This window comes from Moschus berezovskii, chromosome 4 (genome assembly GCF_049115385.1).
Source record: "Moschus berezovskii isolate FMDL1 chromosome 4, NW_MosBer_1.0, whole genome shotgun sequence".
Taxonomy (NCBI): Eukaryota; Metazoa; Chordata; class Mammalia; order Artiodactyla; family Moschidae; genus Moschus; species Moschus berezovskii.
In genome coordinates, this window is record NC_142463.1 from 3,216,757 (window position 1) to 3,236,502 (window position 19,746).

The 19,746-nt window shown below is 44.6% G+C and overlaps 1 protein-coding gene across 4 annotated transcripts in view; it reads right to left on the reverse strand.

The window, feature by feature from the left end:
- Window positions 1-10,274: 10,274 nt before the first annotated feature.
- LRRFIP1 (LRR binding FLII interacting protein 1) overlaps window positions 10,275-19,746 on the reverse strand; it is a 161,490-nt gene continuing 152,018 nt past the window's right edge. For 2 of the 4 annotated variants that reach the window (XM_088835091.1, XM_088835088.1), the window contains 5 exons: window positions 17,880-17,929; window positions 15,651-15,768; window positions 14,511-14,590; window positions 12,914-13,018; window positions 10,275-11,142 (listed from right to left, as the gene is read on the reverse strand). In XM_088835091.1, the coding sequence (XP_088691217.1) occupies window positions 11,032-11,142; window positions 12,914-13,018; window positions 14,511-14,590; window positions 15,651-15,768; window positions 17,880-17,929 (464 nt within the window). In that variant the 3' untranslated portion in view covers window positions 10,275-11,031. The remainder of the gene's footprint in view (window positions 11,143-12,913; window positions 13,019-14,510; window positions 14,591-15,650; window positions 15,769-17,879; window positions 17,930-19,746) is intronic. The other 2 variants (XM_088835092.1, XM_088835090.1) reach the window with 2 other exon arrangements.

The window sequence follows — 19,746 nt, forward strand, 5'->3', positions numbered from 1 at the left end:
ATATAGGGAATTTACCTAATAAAGAATTTCAAATTTTGATGGAGAAAATGATTCAAAATCTTGAAAGCAAAATGGAGTTACAGATAAATAACCTGGAGAAAAGGATTGAGAAGATGGAAGAAAGATTTAATAAGGACTTAGAAGAAATAAAAAAGAGTCAATATTCAATGAATAATGCAATAGATGAGATCAGAAACACTCTGGAGGGAACAAACAGTAGAATAACAGAGGCAGAAGACAGGATAAGCGAACTAGAAGATAGAATTGTAGAAATACATGAAACAGAGAGGAAAAAAGAAAAATGAATTAAAAGAAATGAGGACAATATTAGAGACCTCTGGGACAATGTTAAATGCTCCAACATTCGAATCATAGGAGTCCCAGAAGAAGAAGACAAAAAGAAAGACCATGAGAGAATACTTGAGGAGATAATAGTTGAAAACTTCCCTAAAATAGGGAAAGAAATAATCACCCAAGTCCAAGAAACCCAGAGAGTCCCCAACAGGATAAACCCAAGGCGAAATACTCCAAGACACATATTAATCAAATTAACAAAGATCAAACACAAAGAACAAATATTAAAAGCAGCAAGGGAAAAGCAGCAAATAACACACAAGGGGATTCCCATAAGGATAACAGCTGATCTTTCAACAGAAACTCTTCAGGCCAGAAGGGAGTGGCAAGACATACTTAAAGTGATGAAAGAAAATACCCTACAGCCCAGATTACTATACCCAGCAAGGATCTCATTCAAATATGAAGGAGAAATCAAAAGCTTTACAGACAAGCAAAAGCTGAGGGAATTCAGCATCACCAAACCAGCTCTCCAACAAATGCTAAAGGATCTTTTCTAGACAGGAAACACAGAAAGAGTGTATAAACTCGAACCCAAAGCAATAAAGAAAATGGCTACGGGATCGTACTTATCAATAATTACCTTAAACGTAAATGGGTTGAAATTTTCAAAAAGGCTAGGAAACAATTCTCATAGCCATCAATAGTTCAGTGTTGAGCTCATAAATAGTTTTTAAAGTTTGGGACAAACTGTAGTATTTGCTATTTGAAGTACTATTTGTAATTGGCATATTACGATGTAACATTGGTTTTCATTTCCAACTTAAAACGCCTAAAAATGCCTAACAGGTTTTTAGATTTGTGAATTTTAGTTGAAATGTATTTTATGATGTTACTAAACCTGAAGAAATATTGAAATATTTCAGAGAACTTATTCACTGTACATTTAATTTATTTTATTTATAAAAGTTATGAACTGTAGAAAGTTTTACTTGTTGGGTCAAATGCTTGTTGCTTCAAATGCTTGTTGCATTTGAAGTGCTAGTTACAAGAAAATCAAATACCTTCAATGTATAAATGCTATTAAGTTTTTAAAGGACTCTGGAGTATAAGTAAGTTTGTTTAAAGAAATTTAGTCTGTTCAACTTGAATCAGCTCTGTCAAACATTAATTAAAAGCCTCATTTAAAAATAAATAAATAAATAAATAATGGTGGTGGGAGGGAGGGTTGGGAAGCTGGCTGGAGGTGGAGGTGGTGAAGTTTATAAATCTAATTAAAAATGAAGTTGCATTTCCATTTTCCAAAACCACCCATCCACCAGCGTACTGTGTCACTAGACATTTTGTACGATTTTACTTTGCGACAGAAACCATTACATTTAAAAATTCATTACAGCAAGGTTAGTTAGACACATGATGGATGCAGCTTTAATCCTGCCATATATTATTACAGTTAAAATGTAAATGATGAAAAATATTTTGTGCTTATCAGCATTTATGTGGAAATGTGTTTTACAGTGATATATGGTGTTATATTTCTATTATTGTGATGAAAAAGAAAGCAATACAAAAAGACGAAGTGTTTATTAAAACATGAAAAAAAAAAGAAATAAATGGTTTTGTAGCACTGAAGAGATTATAGAAAGTAAATAAGCTAGATCAGACCTGTTTTATGTAGTAATTTTATAGTTTATTTTAATTATTTCAGTTGTAAAATATTGTTATACTGTTAATTAGTTCTGATTGTTCATATTAAACTATTGAAATGCAAAAAAATAAATAAATAAAATTAAAAAAAAAAAAGAAAGTGAAAGAGGAGAGTGAAAAAGTTGGCTTAAAGCTCAACATTCAGAAAACTAAGATCATGGCATCTCGTCCCATCACTTACTGGGAAATAGATGGAGAAACAGTGGAACCAGTGTCAGACTTTATTTTTGTGGTCTCCAAAATCACTGCAGAAGGTTATTGCAGCCATGAGATTAAAAGACGCTTACTCCTTGAAAGGAAAGTAATGACCAACCTAGACAGTATATTAAAAAGCAGAGATATTACTTTGCCAACAAAGGTCCGTCTAGTCAAGGCTATGGTTTTTCCCGTGGTCATGTATGGATGTGAGAGTTGGACTGTGAAGAAAGCTGATCGCCGAAGAATTGATGCTTTTGAACTGTGGTGTTGGAGAAGACTCTTGAGAGTCCCTTGTACCGCAAGGAGATCCAACCAGTCCATTCTAAAGGAGATCAGTCCTGGGTGTTCATTGGAAGGACTGGTGCTGAAACTCCAATACTTTGGCCACCTCATGCGAAGAGTTGACTCATTGGAAAAGACCCTGATGCTGGAGGGATTGGGGGCAGGAGAAGAAGGGGATGACAGAGGATGAGATGGCTGGATGGCAATACTGACTCGATGCACATGAGTTTGGGTGAACTCTGGGAGTTGGTGATGGACAGGGAGGCCTGACGTGCTGCGATTCATGGGGTCGCAAAGAGTCAGACACGATTGAGTGACTGAACTGAACATTTCCTTTATTTCTTATTACTGAAACACTTAAACTCATTGTATTCGCATGAATTTAATGCAGAAAAATGTAAAGAAGAGAATAGAAATTCCTTGTAATCCTGCTTCTCACAGAACCTCCCTTTGATTGTTTTTCGGGAGTGCTACATAGAAAGTTATAATTGGAATCTTTTCCCATGTGGACTTTTCTGTCCTTATGCATATTTATCTCTCTATTCAGGAGCTGCTAACTTTTTTTTTTCTTATTTCACAAACACCTGCTGAGGTCTCACTGTGTATCTGACAAGCCAAGGAGTACAAAGCTTAAGGAAGTTCCTCTGAAGGAGCATACAGTCTAACTGATAAAAGAGAGAAGTCACTGGGAGCTGAAATGTATGGAATAGACTGAGACGCACAAGAGTGGGGCCAATTTATAGAGCTCCTTTAATGGCATGGAAGCCACACTCTGGGAATTCTCAGGAAATGAAGTGGGAAAATATGGCAGAGAAAAACAGTGTGTGCCCTTGTGAGTAAGGCTGGCTGTCCAGGGACCTGTCTGTCATTTCACTTTTGTATCCATAACACCTGGCAGAGGCTACTCACTGCCCCAAGCTGTCTTTTATCAAAATTATCTAGGTTTGCAGTATGACAGATGACAATTAGAATAATTTTGTGAGAGTACCTCCCAAAAACTCAAAGTGATTTTCAAAAGAAACATGTTAAATCTATAGATTTAGAAGAAAGTTACGTCTTTATGATTTTTATTCTTACTGTACATCTTTGTAGTTTTTCATGTCTTACATTTCTGAGCAGAAAGTATAGATTTCCTTGGGCTTCCCAGGTGGTGCCATGGCAAAGAATCCGCCTGCCAGTGCAGGAGATGCAGGAGACGTGAGTTCAGTCTCTGGGTTGGAGGATCCCCTGGAGTAGGAAATGGCAACCCACTCCAGTATTCTTGGCTGGAAAATTCCATGGACAGAGGAGCCTAGCAGTCTACAGCCTGTGGGGTTGAAAAGAGTCAGACACAACTGAGCACGCACACACACAGATTTCCTTAATATAGGTCCTTATATTTTTAAAGTTATTAAAGGTTATTAAAGTTATTATAGGTCCTTATAGTTTTAAAGTTTGGTTGTGGGGAGAATTACTTTTCACCATTATGAATGAGATCCCCAATGAAATTATCTAAATCTCACTAGTCAGTGTTGATATATAGGAAAGCTATTGATTTCTGTGCATATATTAGTTAGTTAGTTAGTTCAGTCGCTCAGTCGTGTCCGACTCTTTGCGACCCCATGAATCACAGCATGCCAGGCCTCCCTGTCCATCACCAACTCCCGGAGTTCACCCAAACTCATGTCCATCGAGTCGGTGATGCCATCCAGCCACCTCATTCTTTGTCGTCCCCGTCTCCTCCTACCCCCAATCCCTCCCAGCATCAGAGTCTTTTCCAGTGAGTCAACTCGTCGCATGAGGTGGCCAAAGTATTGGAGTTTCAGCCTTAGCATAAGTCCTTCCAATGAACACCCAGGATTGATCTCCTTTAGAATGGACTGGTTGGATCTCCTTGCAGTCCAAGGGACTCTCAAGAGTCTTCTCCAACACCACAGTTCAAAAGCATCAATTCTTCGGCGATCAGCTTTCTTCACAGTCCAACTCTCACATCCATACATGACCACTGGAAAAACCATAGCCTTGACTAGACGGACCTTGGTTGGCAAAGTAATGTCTCTGCTTTTTAATATGCTATCTAGGCTGGTCATAACTTTCCTTCCAAGGAGCAAGCGTCTTCTAATTTCCTGGCTGCAATCAGCATCTGCAGTGATTTTGGAGTCCCAAAAAATGTATAACATATCTTAATATTTTAAGGAACTTTATTTTCTTGGGCTCCAAATTCACTGGAAATGGTGACTGCAGCCATGAAATTAAAAGATGCTTGCTCTTTGAACAAAAAACTATGACAAACATAGACAGCATATTAAAAAGCAGAGACATTACTTTGGTGACAAAGGTCTGTCTAGTCAAAGCTATGATTTTTCCAGTAGTTACGTATGGATGTGAGAGTTGGACCATAAAGAAGGCTGAGCACCAAAGAATTGATGCTTTTGAACTGTGATGTTGGAGAAGATTCTCGAGAGTCCCTTGGACTGGAAGGAGATCCAACCAGTCAATCCTAAAGGAAATCTTCCCTGAATATTCATTGGAAGGACTGATGCTGAAGCTGAAGCTCCAATACTTTGGCCACCCGATGCGAAGAACTGACTCATTTGAAAAGACTGTGATGCTGAGAGAGATTGAAGGGGATGACAGAGGATGAGATGAGATGGTTGGATGGCATCACTGACTCAATGGACACGAACTTGAGCAGGCTGCAGGAGATGGTGAAGGACAGGGAAGCCTGGCGTGCTGCCGTCCATGGGGTCCCAAAGAGTCGGACGTGACTGGGTGACTGAACAGCAACTGCTCATTGAGCTCTATACTTTTGCAGCTGAGGACAAACAACATCTTACCTCTTTTCCAACAAGTGTACCTTATTAGTGCTTCATGTTTCACTGGACTGCCTAAACATTGCTGACGAAGCATCTTTGTTTTCTTCCGTTAGATGAAAATGCTTCTGTTTGTGGTTTTACTATAGAATGTGATGTTAACTATTTGAAATAGTATTTTTAATGATGCTGAGGAATTATCCTGTTCCTCAGTCTAAGAACCGTGTCATTAGAAATCTTCACAGGATCTAATGAGAGATCAAATGTTTTTTCATAATTGATCTAGTATTAGCTTTTCTAATATTAAAGTTTCCCTGGTGGCTCAGAGGTTAAAGCGTCTGCCTCCAATGCGGGAGACCCGGGTTCGATCCCTGGGTTGGGAAGATCCCCTGGAGAAGGAAACGGTAACCCACTCAAGTATTCTTGCCTGGAGAATCCCATGGATGGAGAAGCCTGATAGGCTACAGTCCACGGGGTCGCATAGAGTCGGACACGACTGAGCGACGGAACGGAACGGAATATTAAAGTGAAAGTGAAAGTCACTCAGTCATGTCCAACTCTTTATGACCCCATCGACTATACAGTCCATGGGATTCTCCAGGCCTGAATACTGGAGTGGGTAGCCGTTCCCTTCTCCAAGGAATCTTCCTAACCCATGGATTGAACCCAGGTTTCCCACATTTCAGGCAGATTCTTTACCAACTGAGTCACCAGGGAAATGTGTGTAATGCTAGAAAAGTATTAGTTTTTCTAATATTAGGCCATCTACAAATGCTGTTTGTTGAATAGTCTTTTATTATGTTGTAGAATCTGACTTCAAAATTTTACTTACTGTTTTCCGTCTACACTGATAAATAAGATTGAACTGTAGCAGGCAGCAGGCCATGAAGTTCTGTTCTCTATTCTGCCGTCTGTCCTCATAAGCACTGTGATAAGCAGTCAAATGCATTGTGAAGGTTGTGATCAAAGTTAGTAACATGCGAGAGTGTTATTTTCATTCATGATTAGAGACAGTCTTGTTAATCTCCTTTTAAAAGTGGGGAAAATTATCTATCGTCATAAATTTGGGTAACTGGCCTTTAGGCTTCCTTGATGGTGCTAGTGGTAAAGAATCTGCCCGCCAGTGAGACGAGAGTTGATCCCTGGATTGGGAAGATCCCCTGGAGTATGGAATGGCAACCCACTCCAGTAATCTTGCCTGGAAAATTCCATGTTCAGAGGAGGCTGGCAGAATACAGTCCACAGTGCCACAAAGAGTTGGACACAACTAAGTATATTAAAAAGCAGAGACATTACTTTGCCAACAAAGGTCCGTCTAGTCAAGGCTATGGTTTTTCCAGTGGTCATGTATGGATGTGAGAGTTGGACTGTGAAGAAGGCTGATCGCCGAAGAATTGATGCTTTTGAACTGTGGTGCTGGAGAAGACTCTTGAGAGTCCCTTGGACTGCAAGGAGATCCAACCCGTCTATTCTAAAGGAGATCAGTCCTGGGTGTTCATTGGAAGGACTGATGCTAAAGCTGAAACTCCAATACTTTGGCCACCTCATGCGACGAGTTGACTCACTGGAAAAGACTCTGATGCTGGGAAGGATTGGCGGCGGGAGGAGAAGGGGACGACAGAGAATGAGATGGCTGGATGGCATCACCGACTCGATGGACATGAGTTTGAGTGAACTCCGGGAGTTGGTGATGGACAGGGAGGCCTGGCGTGCTGTGACTCATGGGGTCGCAAAGAGTCGGACACAACTGAGCGACTGAATTGAGCTGAACTGAACTGAAGTGAGTAAGTGTAGGACTCCGAAAGAAAGAAAAATAGTGGAACAAGAAAATTCTGATGAATAAGATGGTGAGGAGTGAGTGGTTTGATGAATTAAGCTATGGTTTTGCTGATGGGCTCGTAATGTGGTGACCACACTTGAAGAACACCTGGAGACGGTCTAGGTTGGTCCCCTCAAGCAGAAATGAGCCTCAGACACCCAAATTTGCAACTTGAAAGTTCTGTAAAGATAAAAGAATGGAATCTTGCTCTCTGGACTGTGCAGGGTCAAGATATTGAAGAACATCGTGGAAAGGGATGCTGGGCTGCATCTGGAGGCAGGCTTGGAGCAGAGGATTCAGGCAAGGAATCCATATGCTTGTGCCTGGTCTTGTAGCTACAGCAGTACTTTCTAAACTGTGCCTCAGAGTCCTTGTCCCAGGAGGTTCTGAAAAAAGCAGGTTCCATGATCAAACAGTTTGGGAAATGGCACCTTGTCCATTTCTCTTTTAAGAACTCCCAATGACATTCACAAGTAAATGTTCCCCGAAAGCAAACTCTTTGACTGGTATCACTGTTAATGAGGAATATTTATAGAATTCTCTTCATTTGGAGCCCTTACTAACATTCCCAGGAAGGAGTGGTTATGGCTCGGGAAACACTGGACTTAAAGGAATAGTTGTAGTCGGAATAATGAAGAAGCAACATGTGCTAGAATTTGTTGAATGCTGTGCAGCAGACACTTGTGAGCATTGGGCCACTGGTGCTGAACTAGCCCTTGACCTCACAGCGGAGCAGAATGGCTATGGGGAGGGGCTGGAGTCTAGTTCTAATCCAGGGCCCTCCATTTCCTCGTTGTGTCCCTTTAAGGAAGGTACCTGATGTTTCTCTGCCTTGGTGCCCTTATTTACAAAATGGAGGTAGCAAGAGAACCCACCTCAGTGGGTGGTTGCAAAGATGAAATACGATTACAGATGTGGTGGAGATGGTGACATAATCAGATTTTTAAAAAATTTTAGCTTAATAGATTGGAATTGTGAGGAAGACTGGAACAGGGACCCAGGGAAGGGCAGGCTGCCAGTGAGAATGGCTGGGCCCAGAGGAATAGCTGGTGCAGATGGGAAAAGGATGGGCTGGTGGCAACCTTTGTAAGCGGGATCGACAAGAGCGATGCGCCTGAGATGAGCATGGGGATGGGTGAGGAAGAAGGGGGGACCAGAAATGGCACCTGGGTTTCTGACTAGAGTGGTGGCCTGGGCAATGGTGCCATTGCAGTGATTAGAGTCTGGGGAAGAGAAGCATGCGGGTGTGACTGGGAGTGGAGGGTTCAAGGAATTCAGTTTATATCGGAAGACTCGGCTTTGTGAACTAGACTTTATATCTCTAGACTCTGTTTATTGCCTTTAGTAATCTCTTCAGTAAAGTAACCGTTTGCTGACCCTCCTCAGTGCCCTCTGCTGGCCCCTCCTCCTCCACTCAACACCCATCAGATTGTTCTTGGCTCTTCCTGTGCCCTCTAATTATTTATACTCTTTCCCAAGGCATGTCCATAAAGAAGGCTGAGTGCCGAAGAATTGATGCTTTCGGATTGTGGTGCTGGAGAAGACTCTTGAGAGTCCCTTGGACTGCAAGATCAAACCAGTCCATCCTAAAGGAAATCAACCTTGAATATTCATTGGAAGGACTGATGCTGAAGTTGAAGCTCCAATACTTTGGTCACCTGATTTGAAGAGTTGACTCATTGGAAAAGACCCTGATGCCGGAAAAGACTGAGGGTGAGAGAAGAGGGTAAGAGAGGATGAGGTGGTCGGATGGCATCATCGACTCAGTCTACAAGCTTGAGCGAACTCTGGGAGATAGTGAAGGACAGGGAAGTCTGGAGCGCTGGAGCCCACGGGGTTGCAAGGCGTTGGATATGACTTAGCAACTGAACGACGACAACTGGGCAAGTCTAGTCCCAAGATTTGAAAAATGTCCTCTCTGCTGATGACTCCTAAAACTACACCTTCACCCAGGCCTCTTTCCTGAGTTCCACACACCGTTCCCTGCCATCCTGGAGCTGACATTCCAGTGGGGGATGAAATGAAAGTGAAAGTCGCTCAGTCGTGTCCAACTCTGCCATTCTGTGGACTACACAGTCCATGGAATTCTCCAGGCCAGAATACTGGAGTGGGTAGCCTTTCCCTTCTCCAGGGGATCGTCCCAACCCAGGAATCGAACCCAGGTCTCCTGCATTGCAGGCGGGTGCTTTACTAGCTGAGCCACAAGGGAAGCCCAATGAGAGATGGTAAATGAAACGAGATCTCTGGTTTCTTAGACAATAAAGTGAGAAAAATGAGTCAGGAAAGGGAATGGGGATTGTTGAAGGCTGGCAGTTTTAAACAGAGTGGTCAGGAAGTACTCGCTCCTCCATCACACAGCTGTTTCTATGTTTCTGTAGCTTCTGGAACTTGATGAGGCCTAAAGGGAACTCCTTAGCCTTCCTCTTTGACTTCCTGTCTTGACTACGTTCGCTCTCCCTGTTTCATCAGGCCAGATCTTACTGTTGTGTTGCAGTGTGCACCTCAGGCGTGACTACTCATTAACACATCTGCCAACAGATTGATTCCGCTCAAATGATTTTTTTCTATGTACTCCAATAATACCTCAATGTGTTTATTTGAATATTTCATGCAGATAGCACTGTAAAATATTCTCGGCACAAGGAGACCAAATTTCTCTTACCCAGTGAAATGCAGCCTGTGTACCCCAGATCCAGATAATTCTGGGGATGGACCTTTGTGACCTCTAGCACCCTCTTGGGAATGTTTTCTTAATTATATGCACACAACCCATGTCTCCTACCTCAGCACTCTCCAACTGTCAACACTAGGGATACATACGGATGATATCATCTTGGTTTGCACTTGCTAATACTGTGAAAGTTGGCCTGCTAAACCAGCATTATCTGAAACCCAACATATACAAAGAATAACTCCAAATCAGCAAGTACCCAAATGTCTTCTACTTTTGTCCTTGAAGATATTAGAGTTGTCTCTACTCTGGTCTGTAATTTCTTCAGTTTACTTTTTATTGTAAGAGTGTTGATTCTTATTGTGTTCTAATCCTATTCACCGTGAATACACCTTTTTTAGAGGGAAAGAAATATGGGTTGATTTGATAATGCTGAGAAAATGAAAAGTTGGCCCAAAATATACAGAAAAATTAGTATAAAGATCTTCTTTCTCAGTGGGAAAAATAAAAATCACATTGCTAAAATCTTTCAACATTTCAATTTTTAATTTTTCTAATAGTACATTCTTTAAAAGAAGTTAACAACGTCAATTTTCCAAATATAAGGATTTAATAATGCGAATGAAAAGCTGTCATTTTTCAGTGAACCTGTTGCCTAATTACCCTGGAAAAAAGTATTCTTTTGATTGAACGGATGCAAAAACCCCTTAGAAAAGCTTCATTGTTGCCTGGAAAGAGTCTTCTTAAGGTCACTTTTACTTCTAGACCATCCACTTGTTTCTAGTGAAAGAGTTTTGCTTGGTAATGGCTTGTGGTTCCACAGTGTTTTCTGTATGAAAAGCGTAGACTAAGAGATACTACTGAAGTCGCTCAAATTGTAGATTCGGCCACGAAAGGAAGTCCCAACACTGAAACATTTCCCCTTAATGTTCAGCAAGACACGTGGAGAGAACTCAAGTCCCGCTTTTGTCTTTACTCCGATCACCATTTTAAACGGCGTGAAGAGGCTGCTGCGCTGTTGGCAACAGAGCCCCACGGCCCAGTGTGCTTATTAAACGGCCTGCAGGTGCAGAGCGGCTGCCCCAGACCAGGTCTCCGTCTGCAGACAGAGGCATCTCGCGGCTGCTGGGGCTCCAGGCAAAAGCAGGGTGCTCCCCGGGGTGTTCTCTGAGAAGCAGCGGAAGAAGCAGCGCTCCTGGGCAGCAACAGACCAGCCGACGCACCCGTGCTCTCCACCCACCCACCCGTGTCCTGTTCAGAACCGGCCTTCACTGCTGGGACAAGAGGACGCTCCTGTTGGCTTTCATCTTCTCCAGACGCTTCACTAAGTGGCCGTTGCTCACCTCGAGCTCTTCTGTTTTGTCCAGTGCAGAGCGAAGCTGAAAACGAAGGTGAAAGTCAGCATGCTCTGATTCTAGTCCCACTGAAAATCACAGTGATGACCCAGACCCACCAAGATCCTGAAGACACACATACCTACATGTGTGTATGTGTATATTTCTTAATTTAAAAAGTAACACAGGCATGAGATTCTGGCCTCGTGAGTAACTAAACTAGGGACCCTCCCTCGGGAACTCGACCCAAACATGGCACAGTCTTGGGGATCCTGGTGGTCTCACAGAAGGTGAGGCAAACAAACACGCAATCAGGAGCTGAGCCAGACCAGCTGAAGAAGGCGCTCCCCACAGCCCTGTGCAGCTGGGTTTCTGCATTCTGCAGCCCGAGACCAAAGTGAGAATGCCTGAGGCCAGGATGGTCGTACGGGAGCCAGGGCCACAGAGCCTGGAAGACACAGCAGAAGCCACGTCAGTAGGGAGCTGCCTGGACCAGCAGGCAGCGTGCAGAGTAGGGGTGCCCCAAGGTGGGGGTTCACAGCTCTTTGACTGTGGAGACACGCATCGCTGGAACAGAGTCTGCGGTTCTGGTTCTGATCCAAAACCCTCCAGGCGGCTGGGTGGGGTTCTGAGACAGGTGAAACTCCCCTGCCGTGGCTTTCACCAGCAGACAGAGAAGCAAGCCTCTCTGTGGAAATTTCCCCAAGGTGAGCCGGGGGTATTGCTATACATTCAAATCTAGCATAGCCTCACGAGACACCAAAGACACGATGGGACGAACCATCTGAGCCAACAGGAGCGATAAACAACAGAGACAGACCTCAAAGACTGAGCATGCTTTGGTCGTCAGTGTGGAAAACAGAAGAGCTGAGGACGAAATCTTTCATGAAATGAGGCTATGATCAACAAAGGAACTGTCAGGAATGAGTCTATTTCAGAAAACAAAAGGCGGTGAACTGGAAGATCTCTAAAAACTGCACATTTTGCAACACTGGGAAGTAAGGAGACAGGAAATGGAAAAGACAAATGGCAGAGAGATACCAGAGGGGCCACGAGCAGGTCTTGTATCCTCTGATCAGAGTCCCAGGGGGAAGGTGGACTCGCGGGAAGAGGAGTTACTTAAGGAGATCGTGGTCGAAAATTTTCCAACATTTATTTAGAAAAGAGACCTCACAGATCAAAGAAACACAACACATCTCAAGCAGAATAAATAGCAGTAAACCCACATGTATTAGTGTGGGATGTAGAAAATCAAAGGAAGGAGAATAACAGAGCAGCTAGAGAGTGGGGAAAAATCACCTAAAAGCCGAAAAATGTTGGGCTTCCTCAGTGGCTCAGTGGCAAGGAATCCACCTGCAATGCAGGAGAGGTAGGAGACATGGGTTTGATCCCTGGGTTGGGAAGATTCCCTAGAGAAGGAAATGGCAACCCACTCCAGTATTCTTGCCTGGGGAATCCCATGGGCAGAGGAGCCTGGTGGGCTACAGTCCACGGGGTCGCAAAAGAGTGGGACCGATTGAGCACACGCAGGAGCAAAAATCAGAATGATAGATTTTTTTAGGGGAACCCAGAGGACGGCAGCATGACAGCTGCCATCACTGTAGACAGAAAAATGACTGATGGTTGATTCTGGCCCTAAGCTCCTAACCTACTGAACTAGTTTCCTTTACGATGTGAGCAAGGGCCCTCAGAGTGGCCTGGAAGACCTAACAATGAATGGTTTAGCGCAGATTTCCGGGCAGCAGATCCTCACCCTGCTCTCTCAACCATAATATCATTACCCATTCTTTTCCTAGAAATAGCCTGGAAAATTTACCTCTCTTTGGAGTTTCCGTTTTTCAGCCTTAAGTTCATCTTCTATTTTTTCAGCATTTTCAGCAGCCTGTTTATAACGTGATACTTGACTTTCTAACCTTATGACCTGGAAGGAAAGGAAAAAAATCAGGTGTATAAATTGATAGGCCGGTTTTCTCTCCCGACTGCATGCTTATATTTTCGATCCAAGGGTGTAATGTAATAAAAGGAGAGATGACACTGTAGCAAGAACCATGGTCCAGGATGAGGAGCTGTCACACAGGTTCTAGCCACGCAAAGCTGTTTGTTCACACTTACGAGCAACCCAGCAGTGGCACCTATCAGGGACTCATTTCCTCTCTGACCCTGGTCCCAAGTGCGGTTCCCACCGTGCTGACCCCAGGACACCATCCTCTCTGATGCGGGTCGATCCTGCACAACAGGCTGGCAAAGCAACGGCTCCCTCAGGACCTCAGCTCCCGTCCAATCTCTCCCAGAGGTGGCAGGAAGGGAGGAGAGAGCCAAGGGACTCAGAGGGGGGCAGGAGGCGGCTTCGGGGTGGCATCTGGGGCTGGAGATGGATTCTGCTGCCCTCAAGGCATGCTTCCAAACACGCATTGCTTTGGAGGTGGGCTTCTCATTTTCGTTTCTACAAAAATTCTCAGAAGTCCCAGCCACATACACCCGCGATGGAGGGGGCAAGAGGACCTGTTTTTATTTCTCCCTTCGGTTAGGACACAGTCTGCCCCAGGGCCCAGCACGCGGGAGGTGTGAGTGCCCCAAATCAGGAGATCAGAGCGCGCCCCGGGCTGGGAGGGAAAGAGGGAAAACCCAGGCGAGAGGAACGCACCTGCATCAAGCGTTTGGTAATAAACCCTTTTTTTGTTTTGTTTTTCCAAAGACTTTCAAGAAAGCTCCCCAGCCACATTAGGTACTTGCTTCAACTAACCTTGTTTATAAAGGATTATTGTTGTTTAGGCACTAAGTCATGCCTGACTCTTTTGCAACCCCGTGGACTGGAGCCCACCAGGCTTCTCTGACCACGGGATTTCTCAGGCAAGAATACAGGAGTGGGTTGCCAGTTCCTTCTCCAGGGGATTGTCATGACCCTGGGATTAAACCCACATCTCCTGCATTGGCAGGTGGATTCTTTACCTCTGAGTTACCAGGGAAGCCATATAAAGGACTGGCATCGATTATAAGTGTCCAACTCTGTGACACCATGGGCTGTAGCCCGCAAGGCTCCTCCATCTGTGGGGTTTTCCAGGCAAGACTACTGGCGTGGGTTGCCATTTCCTTCTCCAGGGGGTCTTCCCGGCCCAGGGATGGAACCAGGATCTCCCACATTGCAGGCTGACTTCTTACATTCTGAGCCATAGGGAAGGCCCGATAACAGCCCAGATCCTAGCAGTGACCTTTCCTTCCTATGTCCTTTCCTTGCGGGAAATGCTCGGAGAGACTTGCTGCCTTGTTTATCCTCCTTTGGACCTTTTTTGGTTCTAAAATTCTCTGCCTCTTTCTGTCCTCAGCCTTTGAAGGGCGAGTTCTTTCTAGCAAATGAAAAACTTCAGTTAATCATCGGCTGGGCTGCCCGTGATGGCTTAAAAGTGCGCACGTACATTTTGTTCTAATGCAGTTATCTCTTGCTCAGATTTTGCAAGTTTAAATTTGAGGTCGCTGATCTGTCTGTTGGCATCCCCTAAAGGTTGAAAGAGAAGGAAAATTTGTTAAGCTCTTGGGGCTTTTAAAATGTTAAAGCAATAGTTACTGGGAACCAAGCCCTTAACCGTGTAATCTTCTTGCCTGTGGCCCCACAACTCAGGAGGCGCTCTCAGCCCGCAGGGAGAGCGCCCTAGAGCAAAGAAGACAAAGAAATGGTGGGGGATTGGGGAGGAGGCAGAGAGGCTGGGCATGCTTTATCCCTTTAAGCTTCTTTCTAGTTTTGTTGTTGCTGTCGTTCAGCCGCTAAGTCGGTCCGACTTTGCGACCTCATGGACTGCAGCCCTCCAGTCTTCCCTGTCCTTCACTGTCTCCTGGAGTTTACTCAAGGTCATGTCTATTGAGTCGGTGATGCTATCCAGCCATCTCATCCTGTCACCCCTTTTCCTCCTGCCCTCAATCTTTCCCAGCACTACGGTCTTTTCCAAAGAGTCAGCTCTTCGCTGATATATTTACAGTATCAGGCATGCATTATTTTGTAACTCTGGGTGAAAAATTCTAAGGTTGAAATTCCTCTTGAGTTCAGGAGACTTTTCCATAAATAGTTTTAGTGTGTATCTGTGGGAGAGTGCGTGCTCAGTCACATCCGACTCTTTGCAACGCTTTGGACTGTAGCCCGCCAGGCTCCTCTGTTCATGGGGCTTCCCAGGCAAGAGTACTGGAGCACACTGCCATTCCCTAGTCCGTTTCCTGGCATGGAAAAATACCTTCTGACCTCCCCATACAGTCAGCAGATCCGAAGGCTGTATCCAGCATAGCAAATGTGGTTTCTAGCAGCGAGTCATCTGGTGGTGCCCTGGTGCTCATTCTGGGGCACCTGCTGTTTCCTGGGCTCAGACAGAAACGCGTTTGTCCTGCCCACTGCCCATGCTTGTCCTCGCCCACAAAGAAACAGCTTTCTGCTTCTGTCCTCAAGGGCTTCTGGGAGGACATGGGGAACACTGGCCACTCCTTGCCATGATGGTTTCCTCCTCCTGCACTAGTACAATAAAAACCACACACGGCTAAGGGGTTCCTTCTACACGAGGATTGACATTTACTCTGTAGGTCCATCATGTGCACGTCTGTCCCATTCTGTAAGACACCGTCTTCTGGGTGCAGAGTGTCTAATCTGATACTCTTCTGTCTCTCTTCCAGCTGCCCCTTGAGTTTCTTAATCTGAAAACATCCACCAATAAAGTACATTAATTTCTGTATTTTAAATGAGACTAGAGCCTATCAGGAAGGAAGGAGCATGTCAAGTCAAACCCCATGCCCCACAAGTACAATCTGATGTTGTCCTGCCATCACTTTGCGTTTCTCTAAGGTAGAGGGTTACGTAAAGAAGCAGGAGAGAAACACAGTGAAATGTTACAAGCCACTGGGAAGATGGGGAGTCCCTCTCTTTTGATTTGTTTGTCAAGAAACAAACCCAAATAATAAATAAATGAAAAATCTTCTGCCAGTTAGCACTCTTCTTCAAAAGTAACAGTATAACGGATGAAAATGAGACTGTATTTACAGCATCAGGCATTTAATGCACTATTTTGTAACTCTGGGTGAAAAACTCTCTCTAAGGTTGAAATTCCTCTTGAGTTCAGGAGACTTTTCCATAAATAGTTTTGGTGTTTATCTATGTACGCGTATGCACTCAGTCATGTCTGACTCTTCGTGACACTTTGGACTGGAGCCCACCAGGCTCCTCTGTCCATGGGATTTCCCAGGCAAGAATACTGGAGCAGACTGCCATTTCCTACTCCAGGGGATCTTCCCGATCCAGGGATTGAACGTGCATCTCTTGCTTTGGCAGGCAGATTCTTTACCAGCTGAGCCACCAGGGAAGCCCAAGTGTTTATCTACAAGTTCACAAATCTGCGTACAATTATGTTTGCTTTATTCACTAAAAAGGCAGATAGGCCACCAGGAGTCTTCCAGGCACAGAAGCATCGTCCCCAACAGAACCCCATCAAGTTGCAGGTTTGCCACCTGCAAGGGGTTGGCCTCTACATGGCTTTCTTCCCTCTGAGAGAGACACACACACAGCAGTTGGGATTGTAATTAACAGCTGTGTGTGTGTGTGTGTGTGTAGAATTTTCTGTTGTGCAATAGGGAGTCTCCCAGCCCTGGTCCTGTTAGCCTCCAATCTCTGCAGATTTGTTGGAAGTCCTCCGCCACTGACAGGAGCAGAACAGACCCACATTGATATACAGACCATTGGTGCACACTGCTTTGGAAAGCAAGTACAGAATTACCATGCACACAGGTTTACAGAAGATCATAGACACTTCAAGAGAATCCTCTCACCACATTTAGTGGTTTACCCAATTTTGAGAGAAATCTTCAAAACTTGAAAAAAAGTAAGGCAGATACCTTTGACTAGGCTTACGAGGGAAAATGAGAAGAATCGAGTTTCCTTAGAAAGTGATTGTGGAATAATTTCTTAATAATACTACCTTGCATATGAAAAAGGGCTTCCCTGGTAGCTCAGTTGGCAAAGAATCTGTCTGGAATGTGGGAGACCTGGACTTGATCCCTGGGTTGGGAAGATCCCCTGGAGAAAGGAAGGTTACCCAGCCCAGTATTCTGGCCTGGAGAATCCCATGGACTGTATAGTCCACAGGGCCACAAAGAGTCGGACATGTCTGAGCGACTTCCACTATCCCACTAGGAAAAAGACCAAAGTGCACAACTGTGTAGGATTTCTCGAGGCAGAAGAGGTCAAGGTAGGTAAACAGCAGTGAAAATAACTTGCATCAGCTATAAGCAAGAAATACCAGCCGGACAGGGGTGCTGATCACTGAGAGATTACAAAACTGACTTAAAAAATTTTTTTTTTTTGCATGTGTGACCTTAACTCCCTGACCTGGGATTGATAGTGTACCGCTTGCATTGGAAGGTGGATTCTTAACCACTGGACCACCAGGGAAGCCCCAAAACTGACCTTTATGGGCAGGCAGAAGAGGAAGGGTGTTGGAATGTCTCAGGAACACCCTCGCCTCTCAATGTTTATTCAAGGTCTTCTACCCAAATCTTTTATTTAAGCAGCAATTCATGTAGCGTGTGCCAAATTCAGAACATGGCCTTGAATCTCTGGGACATCCTCTCTAAGTCCGATATGACTTCTGATGTCTTACTTGGATAAAAACATTAAGAACACTGGTTGACTTAATAACTATCTTCAGGCATGATGTATCAGGGGTTTCCTGATGAAGCAAGAAACTAGAGTGGGAAGGGTCCCAGTTTCAGGTGCCCCATTCCAGAACTTTAAAAGTAATAAAAAAGATTGTTACCTGTTCCAATAAGCATTCCCGTTCGTCAACAAGCTTTTTCAACCTAATATCTAAAGAAATCAGAGAGAGAACAGGTTCAGGCGACTTGGTGAATGCCTCTTTCGGCAGATGGCTAAATCACAGAACAAGTACTGGGGTTAGTGAAATTGATGATGGAATTACGCACGTACCACAGTGCATGAGGCCACAGACAGGATGGGGAGGAATTCAGCCAAGGGAGGGCTGAGCCGCGTCAACCTCCCACACATGCTTGTCTCGTAGGGCAGTATCCGGCTGCATGCAAGCAGGCTAATCTTCTACTTTGGGTTAGCATGCAAGAGCTCTAAGGCCAAACCACACTGCAACATAAGATCTCACAGGCTTCACGGTTTAACATCATTAGCAAGGTATTACAGACACACCGAGTATCATGACCAGATATAACCAGCATTTTCATTCGCCCTGACTCTCTGAGTTTCTACCCCAGATGTGTGCATCTTCTTCATTTCTCTCAAAGACTCACCCACGTCAGAGTCGTTTACGGACCCTAAATATGCCAATGGCACAGCGGCGAGCCCACTTGTGAAGAGCTGCTCTTCTTTCGAGGAGCTCAGGTTTCTGTCATTCCTCCCACCCGGACACAGAAGTTTGCATGGACGTGAGCACCCGGAGTTGGAGCAAGCTCCAGGAGATGCTGAAGGACGGGGAAGCCTGGTAGGCTACAGTCCATGGGGTCACAGTCGGACATGACTGAGTGACTTCACTTACTTACTTACTTACTTAAGCACCCAGAGTTGGTGCAAGCTCCGGGAGATGCTGAAGGACGGGGAAACCTGGTAGGCTACAGTCCACGGGGTCAAAAAGAGTCGGACATGACTGAGTGACTTCACTTACTTACTTACGTAAGCACCCAGAGTTGGTGCAAGCTCCGGGAGATGTTGAAGGACGGGGAAGCCTGGCGTGCTGCAGTCCATGGTGTCGCAGAGTCAGACACGACTGAGCAACTGAACTGAACGGAAGCACCCAGAAATCCCCCCAACATCTCTGTGAAGGGGCACCGAGGACTACAGTCTCCAGAGGGGGAAATTAAGACTGGGGAGGATTTCAGGGGCAACATCCTACACCAGTTTTTCCAGGCAAAATCAGGATGAGGTGATGCTGATGGATGCCAAGGTGTGCTGTGGTGTGCCCCAGCGACTTACACCACCGCCCATGAAGCTCCGGCGGGGGGGCGCTGCTGCCACACTCCCCCTCTACAGGCGAGGACCCCAGCCCAACAGCTTCCCTGAGGCCCCGGGCCGCACCGCTGACCATGCGCTCACTGTTCGCCTAAACCCGGCCGTCTGAGTCAGACCGACTTCTGGCCCGAGGTTCCTCTTCCCAAGGGGCAGTGCACTCACACTGCCCAGATTTTGATTAGATGTGTGAAACGGACATAATTCATAAAAAACACACCTTTGTTTTCATTCTTGCAAAGTCATCTATCCTCATTCTAATCCAAATTATATGCTTTCTCAATTGCTTTTCCCAACATCCTAAGTTGCTATTTTGAAAGGCATAAGAGCAATACAAATGAAAGCAGAAAATGTTATGTGTAAGATACATTTATCATCCTTCTGAGTTCCATTTTAATTGATACACAAATTGCTTCTGACAGATGTTTTATTCTGTCCTTTCCATAAATGCACCCCACACTGAAACAAAAATTAAAAAAAAGTTTAAAACCTGGCTCTCTTATGCAATATCACTTTTCATTTTACCCTGTATATTTTATACTCTTATATACAATAACCACAGGCATAAGAAACACTGAATATAACAGAAAGTGCTTTGAGGCTCATGGATCCATTTACAATTTATTATTATATTTTCTATTAGAAAATTTCAA